A 22,954-nucleotide genomic window follows, 5' to 3' on the forward strand; every position below is an offset into this window, starting at 1 on the left:
TTGATGTTCAATGCTTTGGATCCTTGTTTGAATATCCTTTAAGGCTTCAAAAATTTCTTCTTGTTTCTTAAGGATATATTCAATTTGTTGCGGTACATAATATAGTTAATTGTCATAATTTTGTACCGTCTTTTGGATTTTTCTAAGATCTCCCAAGAGTTTAAAGGAATATGATACAATTTCTTGGAATCTAGTATTTTGAATCATATTTTACCTTTGAAATCTGATTTGTTTTCTAATTGTTTTTGACGTTGAACCTTGATTAGATCTCCTTGTTTCAAATATTCAAAATATTGAAATAAAGTTGAAAAAAATAAATCTCGGATATATATTCAGATCCATAATTTGAAAAAAATCTGCTACTCAACAAAATAAGTTATATAATAACAATAATTTTAAATGTATACAATAAAAAACTAGGCTTTCATACCATTTTCATTGTATTTTCTAAGGTATTTTTAATAATAATTAAATCAAAGGTTATTTTAGATATTTTAAAAATATTTATGTTTGAATGACAAATTGAGAATTTTTTTTTAAAATATTAATGATTAATTTGAGAGCGTCCAAAAAAAAAAAAACAATTGGAATTGAAATTTTGTTAAATATCATACATATATCAAATTGGGTTTTTGCCAAATTTTTCCAAAACAAATCTTATAATAATGTGAGTGAAAAATTATTTTAAAAATAATTACTCGAAATCCAAATAAAGTTCGCTTCATAAAAATACTGGAGCCCGGAATTGTGGCATAAGATGGCAGAAGAAGCCCCTCCGGCGGATTCATCGTCACCTCCACCGCCGTCATGGCAGAATTACATATCTTCGGAGCTGCCCCGCACCGTCCAAGAGTCTGCACACTCCGCCATTCAATCCGCTCGCTCAATTCAGCAATCCTCCTCCACGCACCTCCGCACGCTCAAGGTAACCATGCGGACTTGCATTCGCTACTTGTTTGTTTTCAATATTCGATTTTCCAGTCTTTACGAAGAGGATTTGTGCAGGATCTTTTACCCCAAGTTGGAAACTGGTACAGATCATATGAAGAGGCTTTCTTCCACAAAGTTAAAGGTCTATTTATATTCATTATATTACAAAATTCCATTTTCATACTTCAACCGTCTGAGCGCGTTTCGGAATTGAGTAATTCATAGTTTCTTAGTCGCCTAACTTTCTGGTTTCCTAATATTACTCGATCCACATCCTTGAGGTTCGTCAGCTGAATTGAAAATGTTATTTTCATGCCAACATTTGATGGATTTGTGCTATTGGGCTTACTCATTTGTTAACTTCGAGAATATTATACTTCTTTTAAAAAAGTTATGTTCTGTCAATTTGCTTATGGTCTACCCGCTTCTATGCAGATGAATTGGTGAGCTTAAATGAACACCCTGTGTTGGCAGGTGGAGTTGCTGTTACTGCTTTTCTCCTTCTCATGAGTGGTATGTCTTTTTAACCAACTGCTATAACTCCTAGCTTCCTTCACAAGCTTTCAAATAGGCACGTACAAATCAAAGTAGGAAATCACTGTGAATAATAACAAAACAAATGAAAGTTTTTGCATAATCCTTATGTATAATGTGTATTGCAATTACATTGAGATGTTTGAAACATAGTAAAACAAATGTAACATTACTGGTACACTTTTATGTCCAATATATGAACATCCACAATTTATTCATTTCCCCGGATGGGTGAAATTAGGGCACAAACCCTACCCCTTGCTCTGTGTTTTGTGATGGTTTAAACACCAGTGACCACAAGTGATCACCATATTGGAAACGAGGAACTTGTTCTTACGTTACTCTGAAATCTTATGAGTGAGTAATATGAAGAAGTTTCTGCGAATTCTGAATTTGATAAGAGGTTTAGTCTTAATCTGTCACATATATTACTCTATGCTTTTTCTTTTTCCTTTTTGGTCTTTATGATTCATGAAATGTATTTTGATTTCTGTGCTCATGAGTGGTAAATTTTTTTAACAAATAAACTTCATGTAGAACCTCTGGTACTATTACTCAATTTTGATCCTCAACTTTCATTATCTTATTGACATCTATAAAAAAATAATTTTTTTCCACCACTATGTAACTGAATCCTTGCTCAAACCTCCTGCCCCAGTGTTGTGAAGGTTTGAGACTGATCTTTCTCGTTTACATTGTCTTATTTAAGTTAGTGATATTTTCAAACTGTTAATTGGACGCGTGACGTTGATATCTTGTTGGGCATGCAAAAATCCATCCTTCCTGACGTCACATCCCACAAGATATAGAAAACACAAAAAATATAGACAGAAGAAGAAACAAGTCTAGATATGATTGAGAAATTATGAAATACCTAAAACAAAAGATTGCTGGTAATGATGGAATTTCTTGATATTATGGATGAACTGGCTAAGTCCTTCAAAACAACATGCAAAATTATTAAGGTACATAGCTCTAGTCATGGATTAGCATTAGGGAGCCAAAAATATTTTTAATAAGATTTGCGGCTTTTTCTTTCTTTCTTTCTTTATAATGCTTGTGGTTGGCAGGGCCTAGAAGGTTTTTGTTTCGCAACACGTTGGGTCGACTTCAGAGTGAAGAGGTATTGAATTTCACGACCATATGGTTTTTCATATTATGAATGGAGGAAATAAATTCTATCACAGCTGTGCACATCTGTCGTTTCAATATATTCTGCTTAGTTGTAGAACTTCCCTGTGAGTATCTTAGAAATTTAACACACCTATAATGAGAGCTGTTTGCAGGCACAATTTGTCAGGGCTGAAAAGAATGTCAAAGAGTTGAGCCTTTCTGTTGACTTATTGAAGAAGGAGAGCAAGAAACTGCTCGAAAGATCATTGCTGGCAGAAAAAGACATGAATCGTGGCCATTTTAACCTCATGTAGAACATTATTTGAAGCACTTTGATGCATATTTGTTTAATATCTATTGTAGCGCCCTTACCCGAGCCACTACTAAACATACTAATAAGCATGCAACATTAAAACTTAATAACAATAATTAAACAGCGGAAACCATTTAACTTAATTATCTTACAACCCAAAAGAAAATAGAACAAATATCAGCAGTCTTAAACATTAATACAACCATATCGAAAACATAATTTTGAACGAGAAACGATAAACCACATAAAACCTCCACTGCATCACCACCAAAAACCCAACTGCTCTAGCCACTACCCTGGTCGTCCGAACCGTCCAACCTAAAACCTGTCCCGTGGAATGGGGTGCCCAAGATGAAAACAAGGACGTTAACGACAATCGCCCAATACGAGAATGTACGAGTATACAAACTGATATGATGCATGCGAAATGCAATATGCTCGGATATCAAGGATCAAGTCAAGAATCTCATGCTCAATCTAGAGGCGCATGAGTATGTAGTGTCTGATATGCCCTAGTCATGTTTTGTCTCCCACGCTCGTCATCAAGACGTTGACCTACAATGTCCAGGTCATCAGAGCCCACGGGTCTCGTCAGACACTATAGCTCTTGATGACTCATCGTCCACAATGCAGAATAGGGCTGAGCGGCCCCAACAAATGAGGTATATCTCAAAAGATATCAGGCTCAACATGATATGTCATATATAATATGCCAAAGCAGTAAAACATAGATCATGCAACAGATAAATATGCAGCATATAAGTGTATACTACGCTTGGATATCTCAGTCAGTACATCACGTTTCTCACTAAAACAATCTGACAGAAAGCTCTGAACCTATACAATACCAACAATATGAAATCACTATCAAATCAGATCCTGAATTACCAAACATGCTTCAAAGTTCTTCCTAAAGGCTGTAGGATTATACCTGCGTCTGTCGTCAGCCCGCTGATGATGTCTCGATCCCAGTTCACCGACCCTCCCTCGAGTCGACACTAGCTCCGAAACTTCCCGACATCAAAGTGCCCTAGAAACTGGCTATAAAACCTAAGGTATATGGCTAGAACTCTCTTTGATGGAAGCGGTGTAGGAAACAAAAGAAATCAACTTCCATTTATAGGCTGCATCCGGACTAATTCAGAAAATCCGAATCAATCTTATCTGCCACGTGTCAGAATCTCATTTGTCTTTTTTGATTTCTCGGGATAATGTAATCTGAAATAGATCGAGTTATCCATTTAAAATCCAGTGGATCCCAACAGCTTGATTTCGAATTATCAATTCTTTAATAATGCTTAATTAACAACTCTTTAATCATCTTTTAATTTATACTTCATTGAAAATAAGGATTCAGGTCATTACATCCTCCTCTCCTTACAAAGATTTCGTCCTCGAAATCAGAACTGAAGTACAATACAACTGAATAAAATACAACTCATGATTACAAAGATACAATTTAAAACAAATGTGGATGCTCTGAACACATACGACTATCTAATTCCCAAGTCGCTTTTGCAGTACCTCGGCGTTGTCATTGCACTAGAACAAGTGGAATGGTCTTGTTTCTGAGCTTTTTCTCTTTCCTACCCAGGATTAAAAACGGCTGCTCGACATAAGTCAAGTCTTCTTCAAGTTGAACATCTGTCGGACCAAGAACGTGCGATTCATCTGCTACAGTAGCAACGATACATGTAAGACATTATGAATGCTGGATAGATACGGCGGCAAAGCCAATCGATATGCCAAATTTCCAACACATTCCAATATCTCAAAAGGTCCGATGAATCTTGGGGCTAATTTTCCTTTGAGTCCAAATCTCATCACCCTGCGGAATGGTGAAACTTTAAGGAACACCTTTTCCCCTGACTGAAACTGTAGAGGTCTACGCTTGGTATTCCCGTAACTCGATTGACGATCTTGTGCAGTTTTAATTCTCTTCTTAATCAATTCCACTTGGTCAATCGCTTGTTGCACTAATTCAGGTCCTTGTACTTGTCGTTCTCCTACTTCATCCCAAAACAATGGAGTACGATAACGTCTACCATATAATGCTTCGAACGGAGCCATACCAATGCTGCTGTGGTAGTTATTGTTATATGCAAACTCCACAAGCGGCAGATGATCATGCCATGCTGGTCCAAAATCCAAATCACAAGCACGCAACATGTCCTCGAGTGTCTGAATAGTCTTTTCAGACTGACCATCGGTCTCTGGATGATAGGTAGTACTAAGACTCAATATCGTTCAACTTCCCCAGAACCTTGAGGTAAAACGTGGATCTCTGTCACTGACTATACTTGTTGGCACACCATGATATTTAAGAATTTCTTGGATGTATAGTCTTGCCATGCGATCGAAACTATATTCCCGACTATACGGAATGAAATGTGTTGACTTAGTCAGTCGGTCCACAACCACCCAAATGGCATCACAATTCTTAGAAGACAACGGCAAGCGGGTGACAAAATCCATCCTCACATGCTCTCATTTCCACTCAGGGATAGGAAGATTCTGAAGTAATCCTCCTGGTCGTCGATGTTCAATTTTCACTTACTGACAAACCAAACACTTGGCTACATACTGGTAAACACTTTTCTTCATACCTTTCCACCAAAACCTGGTCTTCAAATCCTTATCCATTTTCATGCTTCCAGGGTAGATACTCAACTTACTATTATGGGCTTGAGATAAAATCTCGTCTCTTAATTTAGAATCTTCTGGAACTACGATTCTTCCCGACAAATAGAAGGTTCCATCTGTTTGGAACGCAAAGCCAGATGTGTTGTCTCCGTTAGCTAACCTTGCTAACTTTTTCACCTTCAGGTCAGAAAACTGAGATTCTCTGATTTTGGCATACAACGTCGGTTCAGATAAAATGCTCGTCACTCGAATGTGTTCCATTCCTTTCTTATGACGGAAGTGAAATCCTATAGAACAACAATCTTGGATTACACTTGATATGAAACTTGTCTAAAGTGCAGATAATCTCACCTTGCGACTAAGAGCATCTGAGTTGATTTCGCAATCATAATCCTGTAACAAATCCATCCATCTTCTTTGGCGCATATTCAACTCTGCTTGAGTGAAGATATACTTCAAACTCTTGTTATCTGCAAAAATCTCAAATCTCTCTCCATAGAGATAATGTCACCAGATCTTCAAAGTAAACACAATCGCTGCTAATTCCAGATCATGAACTGGTTAATTCTCTTCATGCTTCTTCAACTGTCTGGATGCATATCAATCACATGAGCATTCTGAGTTAAAACACACCCAAGTCCTTGAAGTGATGTATCAGTGTACACAATGTGCCCTCCTGATCCAGATGGCAGAGCTAAAACTGGTGCACTTGTCAAATGTTGACACAGTTCATTGAAACTATTTGCACAATCATGTGTCCATTCGAACTCCACATTCTTACACGTCAGCTGTGTCAATGGTTTTGCAATTTGAGAAAATCTCCGGTAATAACCTGCCAAACCTAGAAAACTTCTTATCTCTTGAGCTGATTCCGGTCGTGCCTAACTCAACACTGCTTTGATCTTGCTAGGATCCAATGATATCCCATCTTTGGATATAACATGTCCCAAGAAGACTACTCTGTCGAGCCAAAACTCGCACTTGTTCAACTTAGCATACAGTTGTGATTCCTTAAGGTTAGCAACACAATCCTTAAATGTTGTGCATGCTCTTTAAGGCTGCGAGAGTATACCTGTATGTCATCAGTAAAGACAATGACAAACTTGTCAAGATACTCTTGGAATACTCGGTTCATCAAATCCATAAATACTACTGGAGCATTCGTCAAACTAAACGGCATCACTAGAAACTCGTAATGCCGATACCTTGTTCGAAATGCAGTCTTAAGGATATCACGTTGATGAACTCGAAGTTGATATCCAGACCGTAAATCGATCTTCGAGTACACTGAAGTCCCTTGCAATTGATCAAACAAATCATCGATCCGTGGTAACAGATATTTATTTTTGACTGTTACTCAGTTCAACTGTCGATAATCTATGCAAAGTCGCATAGACCCATCTTTCGCATAGACCCATCTTTTTTTTTAACGAACAACACTGGTGCTCCCCAAGGAGATACACTGGGTCTAATGTACCCCTTGTCAAGAAGATCTTGTAATTGTTGTTTCAAATCTTTCATCTCCGTTGGTGCCAATCTATAAGGCGTTCTGGAGATAGGTGCGGTTCCTGGTACCAACTCAATCTCCGCTTCCACTTCCCTCTTCGGAGGAAATCCAGGAATTTCATCGGGGAAAACATCAGGAAATTCATCGACCACTGGAATGTTCTTCACGTCGATTACATCCTTCGATATGTCAACAACATAAATGAGGTATCCTTCATCTCCTTTTGCTAAAGCCCGTTGTGCCTTTACAGCAGACACTATTAGCATTGGAGGTCGAGCTCTCTCACCAAAGAAGAACCAATTCTCGTCTCCTTCTGGACGAAACTGAACGAGACATTGATAACAATCTACGGTCGCTCTATACTTAGTCAATAGGTCGATTCCCATAATACAATCGAAATCTTCCATAGCCAATATCATCAAATTGACAGACAAGTATTTTCCCTCAAACTTTAACAAGCAGTCTATTACAAGTCGCTTAGCTAAAACCTCTTGTCCCATCGGTGTAGACACCGACATCAAAACATCTAATGACACGTAAGGTGGTTTATGCTTCTTAACAAACATTGATGCTATGAATGAATGCGATGCCCCAGTGTCAATTAATGCATATGCAGGAATACCACATAAAAGAAAATTACCTGCAATGACTCTCTCGTTTTGCTCCTCAGCTTGTTCTTGGTTTAGGGAAAACACTTGCCCTTGAACTCGTGGGCGTTGATGAGATCCTTGTGATATTCCACCACGACGAGAACCTTGAGCAGGAAAACCTTTCTGTTGCACAGTGGCCTCAAACTGTTTTCCACTGTAAGACCATGCCATAGAACTTCCGCATCCACTCTGATTATCCAAATTAGGGCAATCCCTCTTCATGTGACCAAAACCACCACAATTGAAACAAACACCTGTTACTCTTCGACAATTCTCCGTCTGATGATTGCCTCCGCAGTGGCCACATTGCAGCTTTTTCCTACCAAAGCTGTGTACCTCTCCAGAACCGGAAGAAGAAAAAGATACAGACTTCTTGAAAGACTGACCCTCGGTCCCAACGAACTAGAACTTTTGCTAGCTTGCATAGCCTTCCTCCTAGCAATACAGATCTCGGCTTTACGACAACGATTCACTAATCCTTCGTATGAAGTAGGATCGTCACAGACAGAAACCCGATCAAAAATCTCCTGGTTCAAACCATTCAAAAAGTGAGAATATTTTGCTGCAGAATTTTCACTGATGTGAGGAGTGTATGGCAACAGATCCGTAAAACGCTTTTGGTAATCCTCAATGCCCGAATCTCCTTGCTTAATGGTCAACAGTTCCATCTCCTTCGCCTGACGAAGAGCTGACGGAAAGTGATGATTGATGAAAGCCTGACGGAAATGTTCCCAACGAATCCACCCATGCTGCTGAACTAGAATGGCAGAAACAGGCTTCCACCATTTCCGAGCTTTTCCTTGGATCATGAAATCGGCTACCTCCATCTTCTCATTCTCGTCATAGTGCAACACTCGAAAACACTGCTCCATGATATCGACCCAAGCTTCAGCAACATCAGCATTCTCATCTCCTGTCAACGGTGGAGGTCCACTCTTCATGAAATCCATAATGTTCCTACGTCTCCTTTGATCATGATCTCGGTGACGCCTTCCGTCACGATCTCTACGACGATGTTCTCGACCAGCCTCATCGTTGTCATAACGGCCATTCCCACACTTCTGTGACTGCTTCCATCTCTTGACATCTGAAAGGAAACCAACAAGGACGTGAGCGACAATCGCCCAATACGAGAATGTACGAGTATACAAACTGATATGATGCATGTGAAATGCAATATGCTCGGATGTTAAGGATCAAGTCAATAATCTCATGCTCAGTCTAAAGGCACCTGAGTGTGTAGTCTCTGATCTGCCCTAGGCATGTTATGACTCTCACACTCATAATCAAAACATGGACCTACAATGTCCAGGTCATCAGAGCTCGCGGGTCCCGTCGGACACTGTAGCTCTCGATGCCCCATCGTTCACAATACAAAATAGGGCTTAGTGACCCCAACAAACAAGGTATATCTCAAAAGATATCAGGCTCAACATGATATGTAATGCGTAATATGCCAAAGCAGTAAAACATGTATCATGCGACAGATAAATATGCAGCATATAAGTGTGTATACTACGCTTGGATATCTCAGTCAGTATTTCACGTACCTAACTAAAACAATCTGTCAGAAAGCTCTGAACCTAGACAAATGCCAAAGCAGTAAAACATGTATCATGCGACAGATAAATGTGCAGCATATAAGTGTGTATACTACGCTTGGATATCTCAGTCAGTATTTCACGTACCTAACTAAAACAATCTGTCAGAAAGCTCTGAACCTAGACAATACCAACAATATGAAATTACTATCAAATCAGATCCTGAATTACCAATATGCTTCAAAGTTCTTCCTAAAGGTTTTAGGATTATACCTGCATCCGTCGTCAGCTCGCTGACGATGTCTCGATCCTAGTTCACCGACCCTCTCTCGAGTCGACATTAGCTCCGAAACTTAACTGGCTAAAAAACCTAAGGTATATGGCTAGAACTCTCTCTGAAGGAAGCGATGTAGGAAACAAAAGAAATCAGCTTCCATTTATAGGCTGCATCCGGACTAATTCAGAAAATCCGAATCAATCTTATCTGCCACGTGTCAAAATCTCATTTGTTTAATTGGATTTCTCGGGATAATGTAATCTGAAGTAGATCGGATTATCTATTTAAAATCCGGTGGATCCCAACAGCTTGATCTCGAATTATCAATTCCTTAATAATGCTTAAGTAACAACTCTTTAATCATCTCTTAATTTATACTTCATTTCAAATAAGGATTCGGGTCATTACATCTTTTGTTCTATGGAGCTAATCTGTGAATCAATGTGTAGGAATACGGGAAATCAGATTCAAAATCTTGCAAGATCAGTTTATAAAACAGAAGCTAAAGCTGCCGGTATGTTACACCCTTTTTCTTTTGATCTTATTAAAGGTGACAAACACGACACTTACGACAAACTTCTTTGCATTTCCTTATTCTCGCTTTGACTTGTCTTGCCTTGCCGATTTTTATATTAGTCAAGGAGACAAGATCAGCTCTATTACTATTACCAGCTTAGTAGTTTCAGTTACACATTTGCAATTGTCAAGAACTTCTGAGATAGATGAATATTTCATATAAGGAGTGAAAAGCTGTATATTTCTATTTTATTTTTTCTGAAGCTCTGAACTTGAAATGTCATAGTTGGTGAAGCTCCTCTTGAGCTCATTATGAACACAGATTTAAAAATTAGATTGAAGTTAAGTTCTGAATGACGTAAATAATATGAAAAACATCAGTTATTTGCTTGTACCTGAATCCTTAAGCAAGCTAGGACATGTGCTGAATTGGTTAGTTTTTTTCCCTAAGAATGATTTGTATAAGCAACATTTGCTTGATATTAGGAATTTGAATGAGCCTTGATGAGTTGGATGTTTACTGATAGCTTCAGAATTTTGTAGCTATCTGTATGTATGAGATGGGACCCCATCAAATTATAGCTTCATGCATTTTATTCACAATGAAGCAAGTGAGTGCTACTGAGTGATTTTATTGCTGGTGGTTTGTTGAAAACTAGGGGTTAGTACTCGGAGAATGACAACTTTCTTTATGATTTATTTTTCTCCACAAACTCTGGCCAGGTTATTTCACTTTCTTTTGAATGATGCAAATGAGTAACATGAATCAAGTTTTTTATGGATATCATGCAGTTTCATTTGTGTTACAGACCTAAATGTATTGGGCCAAAATGATATGAGCCATAATCTGCAGCTAGTAATGAAGATGATTTTATAAGTATTAGCTTGGGAACGGGGAAAGGGATTATAAAAAGAAAGGAGTGCCGAACCACGGAAAGATTCATTTTCACACTTGAAAGATAGCCCAAAAATTCAAGGGGTTAGAGTTGGGGTTGTCGATTATGTTGTTTTCTCTTGTTTAACTAACTTTTGCTAAGGACTAGCTTTGCTAGGGAATTGAAGGAAGTAAAATTCCTCGTACAGAGCCAATGCTGGGAAAATTATAGCATATCATACATATTAAACTCTATTATGTTGATTCCCTTTTTATTTACTTGTCTCTTAGTTATTTCTTTGCTAAATCATTTTGGGGTCGTGACAATTTGTCCCACTTGCCGGATCTGAGTCGAGGAACGAGAAAAGGCCTCCACACAAATTGAAGAAATATGAATCTTGAAGACCATCTCACAGCTGCTGGGAAAATTGTTTCTCAGCCTTTGTATTCTCTTAATGAACTACTATCTCTTCTCGATCGAATTGAGAAATTTCTGTCGAAGGTGGAACAATCTCAAGTCAATTCCATGCGAAGTGCTCTTTCACCGCTGATTAATACATTGATAGCAGAAAAGTTTTTGAAGCATTCTAATGATAATGTAAAAGTAGGAGTAGCTGTGTGCATTGGTGAGATCGTTACAATAACAGCCCCAGAAGCTCCATATGACGTCGAAGAACTGAAGGAGGTGTTCCAATTAATTGTTTCATCTTTTGAGGGATTGTCAGATTTATGTAGCAGATCTGATCAGAAGAGGATCTCTATTCTTGAAACTGGTTCAGGTCAGATCTTGTGTCCTCATGTTGGATTTAGAATGCAATCAGATTATTACTGAGATGTTTCAGCATTTTCTGAGAGCTATAAGAACTGGTCACTCAAAAATCATTTATGAGCTCCTAGAGAGTGATGACTCTTATGCTAGAAGAAGGTGAAGATTTATCCGCAAATATACTCAATCCTATTTTGGCTATATTCAAAGGGAATGAAGAGTCATTTACGGTAGCCAAAAAATTGGTCGAAAAGATTATTCAGAGTAGAAAAAGTAACCCGTCCATAAACAAAGTAAAAGTAAATTTTGTAGAAGAAGAGAGTTTGAGCAAGGGGCTTGACTGTGGGACACGGTTAATCGAACCATGGAATCAGCGTTCCTAGTTTGGGATAAATGTTATTGGGAGGAAATGAAGCAGAGTGTGCATAGAAAATCCATGGCGTTCTCTTTAGTTAAAAAGGAGGATAACACACGAGTTCCTGAGACTATTTCTGAGGATAATCCAAAATTCCATGTGATATGTTCTATCCAAAAGACGATGCGAGAAATAAGAGGGGAATACCTAGATAGTGGAGTCCTAAAATTAATCGGAAGATACAGTGGTAGGAAGGTGGTGAATCTAGATGGTTTTGTCTCGATGTTGATACAGGAGGAGGTAGTGGAAGAGCTGCAGGAAAAGGAGGTGTGGGGTGAGCTCCTGGATTCACCGATGAATAAGTCGATACTTACAAGGCTGATTGAGAAGGAGAGTGGGTTGGCACAAGAATGGGTTGGGACTGAAATTCAAATTATGGGCTATTATTCTGTACGTCTCATAATTAACTATTGGAGAGAAGAATTGGCCCATGGCCCAACTGCAATTTTTGGAGCCTGGAGTTTAATCGTTGGCAGCAAAGGAGATGATGATTATAGGCATACAGCCTCTGCGCTATCCAATGGAAAACGGCGTTCTTACATTACGAACAAATTGATGGACTACAGGCGTGTAGTCCAGTTAGACCATGTGGATGGGATGTTGCATCGTTACAAGGAGAGAGGGTGGATGAGTTTAATGTTTCAGTAATGAAGGAGCAGAAGTTAGGGCTTCATTGTGGAGGGATGAATGTTGGGAAGCATCAAGATGGGTTAGAGCTGATGGGCAGGGCATGGGCTATCGGGCCTAGAGTTGATAATTGGAGAGTTGAGGGAGCCCTTGGCCAAATCACACTTAGTAAGGCTAGAAAATGGCATAACATCCTTTGTGGCTTCCATTGTAAAGCAAAAAAATCTGGTTATTGTTTTGGAATGGAGGTTCGACATGGAGTTTTAGTTTTTCTTGGTCATCAGATTGAGCCAACTAGGCTGGAGTGCTGGTATCTACATGCATCCTGGTGGATCAAATGGAGGTGGAAAACTGATGTGAGCAAGGCTACCAGAGTCTATCATCATGCCTGGAAAATTGAACCTCCTTTAGTCAGGACACTGATTGGTAGGGCTGAATGTTTTGACATAATAAAAAGCAAAAACAAAACCTTTGACTTGGTTATTAGAATCCAGATTGTGGCTCCATCAAGAATTGAACTCCTGTATGGGGAAAAGGACTTCTGGATTTTGGTGAGCTTCATCGATGACTATTTTGAAGACAATTTTACACACGATACGGTTGAATCAGAGGTAGACCAGCTGGTATGTGGGGTTATACTTCCAGCCACACTTGGTTTGCATTGGATTTTCCAATCAATTATGATTTTCGGATTGAGTTTGGATTTTCGTGGGATGAATGGAATAGCAGCACGACATGGGGCTTCACTCTGTGGCAGGAAGGATAATCAATTTGAACTCAACCGACTTATTAATCCCAGCCTCGAGGACAAGGCTTGTTTTCAAGAGGGCGACATTGTTAGGGACCTAAATGTATTGGGCGAAAATCAGCGGCCAGTAATGAAGAGAATTTTAGAAGTAGTAGCTTAGGGAAAGGGGAAAAGGGATTATAAAAAGAAAGGAGTTGGTTAGAGTTGGGGTTGTCGATTATTTTGTTCTCTCTTGTTTAACTAGCTTTTGCTAGGGCATTGAAGGAAGTGAAATTCCTTGTACAGTACCAACTCTGGGCAAATTATAGCATATCATACTCATTAAACTCTATTACGTTGATTCCCTTTTTATTTACTTGTCTCCTTAGTTATTTCTTTGCTAAATCATTTTTGGGTCGTATCAATTTGTCACCTTGTTCTTGTTGATATTTTTTTCTTTAATTTAGATCTGATGGATCTTCTGCGAGAGATTCCTGGTAGAGAGGCTTTGAAGCTCCGGGCAGATGTAAGTCCCTTACATCCTAATATTATTGCCACATGTTTCTCAATCAATTATGTAGTGTCTGCTGTACTATAGATGCAGTTTCTTCTGTTAATATCTTATGTTTAATCAGGTGGCTTCTATGGCATCACTTCTACGGCAGCAAAGGACGGGGATGGATAAAAGAATCATTAAAATCTCTGAATTAGGTATTCCTGTGTAACGAATTTGACCCTGTTTCTCTGATAAGAGGAGATGCTCAAGTTTTATTTGGTTGGACTATAATTGACACCCTCTTGTTTATTCAAAAGGTGATAATACAAGGAATGTTCATCATATGCATTTGAATGGATCGAATGTCAACTATTGAAACACATATTATGTTTAATTTAAAGCCTGGCTGGCCATATTCTATCTATGCTTTCTCTCTCGTTACTCATTCTTGTGGTTAATTGATCTGAGGAACAATAGTTAATTTTGCAGTTTTAACCCAGTCCTTTATCCTTAGGAACCGAATCGGATTGACCTCCATCCAGTAGGCTTGTAAGTTGTAACCAGGCTAATCCGGTGGAGATCCCAATTTGTCCTGTATCCCTCGAACACCCACCCGAAACCTGTTGGTACCGGTCTAAATTGATACAATAACATTCCTCGGGAAAGGCCAATTATGAATGGATTTTGTATGTATCTTTGTTTCTATGTGCCACTGCTCCTAGAGTCATTGTTTCATTCACTGGTGGGCTGATTTGCGCTATCGTAATGGAGATATGTGGAAGAGTTCCTCGATAATGGATGAGAGAGATCCGGCCATCTGGAATTTATTCTTGGCAAAGAGAAGTATCCAAATATTTAGTTTGAACCAAACTTTTTGAGTTCTTTGTGGATCATGAAAAAACGAAGCTCTTCAACCAAAAAAAAAAATGAAACAGAAGCTCAGTGACATCCAGGGTCCCAATAAAGAATAAGAACTCGAATTCAATACCCTCGCAACGTTTGGTAGATAGGATTAGCCTAGGATAGGACTACCAATCAATTGTTTGACTCGATGATAAGTGCATCAGGGATAACCCAATTCCCGTGATTTGGACACTGTTCAATTGTGAAAATGCCCGACATAGATCCCACTTTCGGCGAGATATTAGGAGTCCCACTTTGTACAGTGCCCAAGCCAACGCCTTAGTTTTCCAAAACTGCCATTTGCCCTAATTGAGATATAAGCTACGAATAACAATAATTCTTCAGTCGTTGTATCAGAGGCCGCCGCTATGGGTTTCTCGGATGGGCTTAATGACAGATTCTACAAGGTGAGTGATTGTTGAAATGCATTTTGGTAAACAAAAGTATTGTTAGATTGTCGTGAATCTAAGTTCTAAACAAATAATTTTCATATTTTAAAGAAATTGTTACAAACTTCATCTTCTCACCATGTTTGTCGTGAATGTGATTTTTTCTTTCAGCTTCATCTGAAATAATTTATTTTCTCAGCCCTATTGAAATCAGTGGAAGGGTTGTCTATTTGGTAAAATCAGCCACAAACCTGCAAAATAATTTTTTTCATTAACAATGAGAAGGAGATCACCCCAAAACCCATTGGTAACGACGTGAATTCGAGAAAACGAATAATAGAGGTATAAAAGAAAAACAGTTGCCAAAATACGAATTTAATAGAAATTATGAGATTACCGGATCGTTTGCCACAAATATCAGGGGGATTCGCTTCAGATTTGAGACGGAAGAAATTTAAACCATCGAGGTAGAGCGATTGTATAATCCATAGATCTGGGCTTTTAGATCTGCGAGAGAGATGTGTTGTGTATATCCAGGTAATTTGTAAATAATATAGTCACCAGGGGTAAAACGAGAAAGTATATTTTACCATCTCAATCAATCAGGAGGTTAACAATGATAGCAAACAAAAATCTTTTTTATGCAAGCTATTATATCTCATGCGATATCGCTTTATAATCCATTATATTGTCTACATATTATTAATCCCATCATATCTACCAAACGTTGCGTTAGGAATCTTGTTATCTATATATGACTCACAGAATATTTTGTTGCCACGGGATAGATCTATCACATATGAAGAACAGTGACCTAAAAAATGAATATGGGACAATAAAGAGATTCTCGAGGACCTGTAACTGGCGTAGGTCCTCTTTGGCGCTAGGCTGTCACTAGGAGTATGTATGGTAAATGTTTTGTAATTTGACACTTCTAAGCACGCAAAGAACAACAGCCTTCTACTTTTCGACAAAAAATTATGGTAAAACTTTGTGATGATAAATTATTCAGTGTTGTTTATTTAACTGATAAATGTCATAACATCTATCACTAATTTGTTTATTTATTTATTATTTCTTATGACACGGCGATCTGTAGCTGTTACTCTTCGGTGCGCATTGAGTAAATCACCGAGCAAACTTTGTAGTCTGCAAAATCAAGTTAGTATGGTCAACCACAATGTGCAAACTCTGTGCAATAAGCTCGTCTGAGAAGATGTTGGTAGGAAAAATCAAACTCATGATCATTGATCAAAAACTCACTTATTCTATAAATTCGGATACCCGTCATAGCTATTTCAAAAGCTATTCTATTCACGCCATCATATGCATTAATAAGATTAGTTTCTCAAGAGTGTGATGTACGTGGTGTTATTTTACGTGATTAACTTTGTAAGTTGTGTTTAAATAATTACGTAAAATTATTGATATAACGTAATGAATATATTTAAATTTTAAATATTATTCTAAAAAATTATTATACCAAAAATATTTATACTATTTGAAATAATAATCAAAAGATGATAACAATATTCTAGCGTTAAATTGACTTATTTATTGTTGCATTCGATATATTGAATTAGTGGACATGTGATTAATAAAAAGAATATAAAAAAAACTATGTAGAGAATCATATATTATTTTCTATATAAAAATTTTAAATAACAAATAAATATTTTTTTAAAAATCAAAATTACGTCATTTATTAGATGAATTAATTTTGATTAAAAATTTAAATTAATATGTTAAAAAAATGTATACTAAAATTCTATTTAAGATACATAACAATAATAATAATAATAATAATAATAATAATAATAATAATATGAATTTATGGACTATCAATATACCAAAAATTACCACGACATTTTGCACTAAAAAATTAAAAATGTAATATAATATAAAAAATAATATTTTATTTAATAGTTTAGATAGTATGCCCAACTAAATATATAAAAGTATCACAAACCCAAAATAATAACAAAAATTAAATAAAATGATATAATTAATGCATAAATTTAAATGTATTTTATATTTTCAAAAGACATCGTACTAAAATTTAAATTTAAAAAAAAATCAAAAGCACTTAACATTTAATTACATGTTTATTTGCTATTTGTTTTCAATTATTTAATGTGTAAAGTGAATATAATAATATTGATGATTATTTCTTTTTATGACACATTATTTTTTATGAGAACTTATTATTTTTAGCATTTTTTTAAAAAAATGATTAAAAACAGTTATGCTCATTTTTGGGTATGTAATTAATAATAACATAAATAAATAGATAGTATATATAGATATGCAGTTAGAGATGATAATTTCTAACAAATTTGATGGAGAACTCGATATTTGGCCCGAATAGAGGAGGGTATGGAGATGATTTTTTACTCTAAATAAATATATATGACTTTTTGGCTATTCTGTTAATTCTAATATGCTTTTGTTAACTGGTATTAGTGGGATGAAATTAAGAAAATTATTAATATAGAGTTGATGTTATTTTTGTAATATAATGATGTTCGGATAACTGTTTCTAATTTTTTGTTATTTCTTATATAATGTTTAATTTGTTAATTTTTATAATTAATTTTTTTCTTCTTGTTGTCGATAATTTAGTAAATATACACCGCGTACTCGAAATAATCCAAATTAGATAAAAATGCGATTATAGGTGGTAATACGATATTTGAGTAGAGTATGTATATTCAATCTTCCTGAAGATAAATTGAATATCCGGTAAATATGAGAACGAGGACGGATCATATGAAATTCTAATCAAACCCGACCTTTTACGCTGCATTTGCTAAGTTGGATTAGGTGGGTTTAAATTTGGGTTTTAAAAATTTAAACCCACCTAATCTCATGTTTGGTAAGATTTTTATTTAACCAAGTCAATCCCTCCTATAAAGGATTAGGTTATATTAACTAGGATAAAATAATCACTCCTCCCCCTAGAATTATTAATCCAACTCTTAATCCATCTTATTTTTTCAATTTTACCATTCTTCTACATTCAAACTCACCACCACTTCCAGCCACCACCGCTGGCCGTCACCGACCGACTATCGCCGCCAGCCGACAGCCGCCGACCACTACCGCCGCCCGCCGACGGCCGCCGATCGATCACTGCCGCTGCCGACCGCCGCCAGCAGATCACCCCACGGCCGACCGCCGCCGCCGGCCGACCATCACCGCCGTCGACGACCGCCGCAGCCTCCGTCCGGCCACCATACCGCCCCCCGCCTGCCGTCGCAATAGTGAAAAGGCAATTTAGTTAATTAATCAAAAGATTCTAAATTATCACATCCTTAATGATCATATCAAAAATAATATTATTTTATCATTTTCTACTTCAATCATTTTATTTATCATTAATCTCTTAATTATTTCATTATTTTATCTTTCAACCAAACATAGACTTAATGTATTTGTGAGAGGTTAAAGTAAATATCAGACAAAGTTGAAGGGACAAGTGCGATTAACTCGTGTTCTCGGTTTCAATATCTGCGGTTTCTCTACTCTACAAGTCACGATAGAATCCACTCCTTTATATCTTCGAAATATAAACTGAATCTTGCCAATTGAATTCCTTCATCCAAAGGAACCTTGATCCAGGCTGCGTCGCCGAACGAATTTTTGAATTCCCATCAGTAATCACCTGCAAAATTCTTCTAGAGATTTATGTTTGAAATTTATCTCATTTTTGTATGATCCACTCATTTGATTTGCTTTTTGGTATTCCGAAGAGGATGAAAACAGTTGCGGTGGCAATAGTGGCGGCTTTGCTTGTTGTAGTCGCTCAACTTCCTCTTGGTATAGCTTTCCAATCAACTGTCCCCGCATTTCTGTGGTCCCCTCATTTAGATGGGTACGATTCCGCCTTGTATTAATAATTTCTGGTATTATTTATTTCTTGTTTTGAGTTTGTTTTACGTTGACGTGTCTTGCTAAATTGGAAATCTTCTATAATTTGAGATATAGATTTTGTGATATATTCAGTTGTGTGTTTTTTGAGTTATTATTCCTGCTGGAATTACTGCACAATAACGATGGATGGTTGAGAGAGCGTTTGTGAATTGAATACTGGAATGCTGATAGGGCCCATAATCTTGGAGACTTGCAGTATGCAATGACATGGATATTTGGTGACTTGTGATTATGCGTACTGTGGAGTTACCTGGTGAGGCAGAATATAGATTATGCTTTTACGGAAAGATACCCATGTTTGATTCGAATAACATGCTCAGACATGCAAATCTGCCTCGTTCGCTGCAATGTCACGAGAGCCAAATTGAGCCTGTTTGGTTCAGCTCTGAATGCTCTAATTTCCAGTTACCGCTGGAATGTCTTGATCATTCCTATGTCTGTGCAGCACAATGTGGTTCACATGAATAAATAGTAATGATGCTGTTGGTTGAATAATTCCCATTTGCCTATTGTTTTGGAGAAACTGAATAACTTGTGGTCCACTTCTCAGCTTACGATTCTCGATTTGGCGGTTTTATTTATGTCTCATAGAGTACAGGCTTAATGGTTTTAATACCAATATGATATCCTTTGTTCAGTTTCTTTCTTCATTTCCGTATGGATAGATTTTACCTTGGACATATTGGCAGCAACATTGATCTACTTTTTGCAATTTGTACCTGTGGGAAGGTGACATAGGCTATAGATAAATCTGTGGCTCAAAGAGCTCTTTTTACCCTCTTCAATATAGCCCTATTTCAAATTTTTCTATGCAGACTCAAATACCTCAAATACAAATTTCAACAGAAAAATGGGCTGCTTCTTCTTCCCGGTTCTCTCACAAAGTCTCAATATCTTGTCTTTTGGTTTTACCTTCCTGACTTCTTTTGTATCTACTCTCTCTCTCTACTTTGCTGGTTTTTCACTTTTGTGTCAACTCTTGCTTTCTACTTCTTGAACATGGGGTAAGGCAGAGGAATATAGCTCAAAGAAGTCACCACTGTCCTGTCTTACATGTTCTAGATGTATCGAATCCATGCATTTGTTTCCTATTTGTTTACATCATTTTCACCAAATAAACTTGTTTTTCCTTGCTTCATACCCGGTGTTCCCCCTCCCCTCTTTATTCTACTTTCTAAAAAACTGTTCTGGTTTATGTAATAGTTTATGTTTGAAATTTATATGCTGTAATTTATATTTTTTAGACAGCATCACATATATGCTTCTGATTGTCTGGCAGAATGAAAGAAATGGTTGACTACAGGACTCTTTCTCCAAGAGATTTAGCCAAATCTGTGATGGCAGAAGGGAGGTGGTCGAACTATCTGGTATATTCTGTGCCCGTGCTTTATGTTTTGATTGAAGTTTGTCCTTGTCCCAGAATGAAAGCATTTTTTGTAAAGATAGACCAATGAGAGTGCAAAATATTTTTGGCCCACAAAAGTGTGAGCAATAATTCATTTGTTCCCTCAGAAGTCGAGGGCGTTAATTCTTTTGATTTCAGTCGAAGTAAAATCTTATATTGATTAAATTTTCTCCAGTGCTCTGGAGAGGAAGCTCAAGAGTCTCAGAAATTTACCTTTCTTTTTGTTGGAACAGAGGTAGCAGTATTTCTCTACACTATGCTTTTGTCAAGGCAAAAGCTGGCAACCTTTCTCTCTTCCATGATATGCATGTGAATAAAGAGGAATTGCCTTGGCGACAAACTTTCCCATATTTATTCAAGATGATAATTACTTACATTTTATTCCTAACTTCAGTAGGTGACTGGTTTCTTAAATGCACTGCGTGAGCGGTCTACAAATATTTTCGCACAATTCTTTAGAATCGATGAACATGACTTTGAATGGATATCAAGTTTCTGTTCTATTTTAGTTGGAGCCTTGGAGGCATTACTTTGACACATATGTAAATCTATGCAATTGACATGCATGGGAAAACAAATTCAAAATTAATGACGTGTATCTTTATTAATCAAGAAATATTTAACTTTGTAAACAATTTTCATATTTTTGATCTGACATTTTCTTTCAGTGATCCAAATTATTGTTTCCATGTGCAGCTACAATCTGTTGATATTTCCAGACCCAGAATGGCAGATGCAGCACTTGTAGACTTTCTCAAGGTTAACAAGTTTGCCTGGTTGTTTATAACTTCCCATTTTATAACCTACATGATTACATCCATGTGTAGCTTCCTTGATTTGAGATAAGATTACTGCAGCACATGGTACGAAGGGTGTTAATTACAGTCTCTTCATTTTAGGACTCCTTTTCAAACTCCAACTTCTCATTGGCATTCCCCTATGTAGCTGCATCAGAGGAAAAAGTGGCAGTTGAGAATACTCTGATGGAAGTGTTTGCTGATTCTTGTCAGAATAAAATGGGAACCAACAATATTGCTATAATGGGATCTTGCTTAATGGAGAGTGATAATTTTGATAAACTAGACGATATTCACTCGGTTCATGTAAGTACTAGAAACAACAGTATAATCTTTGTTGTGTTTACTTATAGATGGTCCTTTTAATTTAAACTAATTCATTGATAGGATTATGTGCACTCAAGGATGGGAAATAATTCAGATGGGCACACAAATCTGATTGTCTTATGTCATGGACATTCTCATTCATCACAAGATTCCGATCAACGACATTCTGAAAGTATAAATGGCGTTGAAAGATTTTCTAACCAGACACTGGTGTTTCTCAAGCTTATTATTCCATGAGCTGGCAATTTGACTTCGTAATTTGACTAACATGCAGGTAGCATTCTGTCTAAACTTCTCAATGTCGTGGAGCAATTTGGTGCGAAATACTCGGTTCTTTATGTCTCGGATCCCTTTAGATCAATTCAGCCTCCATCTCATCAGGGTCTAGAAAGGTTTCTTGCTGAAGCCAACTTAGAAAGTGAATCATCTAACTCATTGGCCTGTGATGGAGTTTGCCAAATCAAGTCATCTCTTTTGGAGGGGATTCTTGTGGTAAATCCGTTGACTATTCGTCCAGTGTCTATAATTTGTCGTCGATAATGAAAGTAAACATTTGCCAAATCAAGTCTTGTGCCAAATTAAGTCTTGTGGTAACTTATTTTTCATTTCAATATTCATGACACTCTCGAATTCATGCTATGCACAATGTTTCAGGCAATTGTTTTGCTCATAATTTTGATATCTGGGCTTTGCTGCATGATGGGAATTGATACTCTGACGAGGTTTGAGACTCCGCAGGATTCTTGATCAGCTGCTTGAGGAAGATATACATGTTGTACGGTGGTGATTTTGGAGACGCGCTTCTATTCGGGGCACTCATATACCCTTGTCTGTATAATTATCCGTGTCATGATTTATGTTGCTCCTTTTTGCGCCAGTGATCCCTTTTTCCAGGAAATAATTAAATGATTTGGGAAGTTGGTTAATAATTTTAGTTTCACTCTGAGTTTTATGATTTGAGTCATCTGATAAAGTATGCTCAAAGTGCTGATTATTTTGCTGTTGGTTTCCGAATTACTTCTCCTCATTACTTCTGTCTTTCGTTTTCCATAATGTGCTAATTGCACCAATCCCTTGCGAAAAGTCTGAAAATCATAAAATCTTCATAGAAGATTTCACAATATGAGTGTGATCGGAACAAAGTAGAGAAATTGAAATTAATCCAAGAATTCTTTTGGATGTTGTTAGTAGTATTGCACATCTTCCCCACAGACTCTCGCACTGTATTATTGTATATCATAGTTTGATCTTTAATAATCTGTAATTATCTT

At 37.1% G+C, this 22,954-nt stretch overlaps 2 protein-coding genes across 3 annotated transcripts; both read left to right on the forward strand.

Moving 5' to 3' along the window:
* Positions 1-668: 668 nt before the first annotated feature.
* On the forward strand, positions 669-14,353 carry LOC140959021 (RGS1-HXK1-interacting protein 1). Its single transcript, XM_073416719.1, has 8 exons — positions 669-925; positions 1,006-1,072; positions 1,366-1,443; positions 2,535-2,587; positions 2,751-2,887; positions 9,958-10,022; positions 13,901-13,959; positions 14,069-14,353. Exons 1-8 carry the CDS (start codon positions 758-760, stop codon positions 14,156-14,158), a joined length of 717 nt encoding a protein of 238 aa, XP_073272820.1. The 5' UTR covers positions 669-757; the 3' UTR covers positions 14,159-14,353.
* A 4,337-nt stretch (positions 14,354-18,690) lies between these two features.
* LOC140960107 (uncharacterized) lies at positions 18,691-22,700 on the forward strand. 2 transcript variants are annotated; one of them, XM_073418241.1, is made up of 9 exons: positions 18,693-18,877; positions 18,974-19,095; positions 20,434-20,521; positions 20,735-20,794; positions 21,256-21,318; positions 21,459-21,662; positions 21,744-21,855; positions 21,958-22,175; positions 22,338-22,700. In XM_073418241.1, the coding sequence occupies exons 2-9, from the start codon at positions 18,977-18,979 to the stop codon at positions 22,428-22,430; spliced, it is 957 nt and encodes a 318-aa protein (XP_073274342.1). In that variant the 5' UTR covers positions 18,693-18,877; positions 18,974-18,976; the 3' UTR covers positions 22,431-22,700. The 2 variants fall into 2 exon arrangements, with proteins under 2 accessions (XP_073274343.1, XP_073274342.1); XM_073418242.1 differs by lacking the exon at positions 20,735-20,794 and having other exon boundaries at positions 18,691-18,877.
* Positions 22,701-22,954: the final 254 nt, after the last annotated feature.

This window comes from Primulina huaijiensis, chromosome 15, assembly GCF_012295235.1.
Source record: "Primulina huaijiensis isolate GDHJ02 chromosome 15, ASM1229523v2, whole genome shotgun sequence".
Lineage (NCBI taxonomy): Eukaryota > Viridiplantae > Streptophyta > Magnoliopsida > Lamiales > Gesneriaceae > Primulina > Primulina huaijiensis.

What these genes read in the sequence shown, in the direction of transcription:
- LOC140959021 (XM_073416719.1), top strand. Translation starts at nt 758, where the DNA reads ATGGCAGAAGAAGCCCCTCCGGCGGATTCATCGTCACCTCCACCGCCG. An exon ending in TTTTCTCCTTCTCATGAGTG is followed by an intron (nt 1,444 to 2,534) that starts GTATGTCTTTTT and finishes TGTGGTTGGCAG; the next exon opens with GGCCTAGAAGGTTTTTGTTT. An exon ending in CGTGGCCATTTTAACCTCAT is followed by an intron (nt 2,888 to 9,957) that starts GTAGAACATTAT and finishes ATCAATGTGTAG; the next exon opens with GAATACGGGAAATCAGATTC.
- LOC140960107 (XM_073418241.1), top strand. Translation starts at nt 18,977, where the DNA reads ATGAAAACAGTTGCGGTGGCAATAGTGGCGGCTTTGCTTGTTGTAGTC. An exon ending in GGAGGTGGTCGAACTATCTG is followed by an intron (nt 20,522 to 20,734) that starts GTATATTCTGTG and finishes AATTTTCTCCAG; the next exon opens with TGCTCTGGAGAGGAAGCTCA. An exon ending in TTTTGGAGGGGATTCTTGTG is followed by an intron (nt 22,176 to 22,337) that starts GTAAATCCGTTG and finishes ACAATGTTTCAG; the next exon opens with GCAATTGTTTTGCTCATAAT.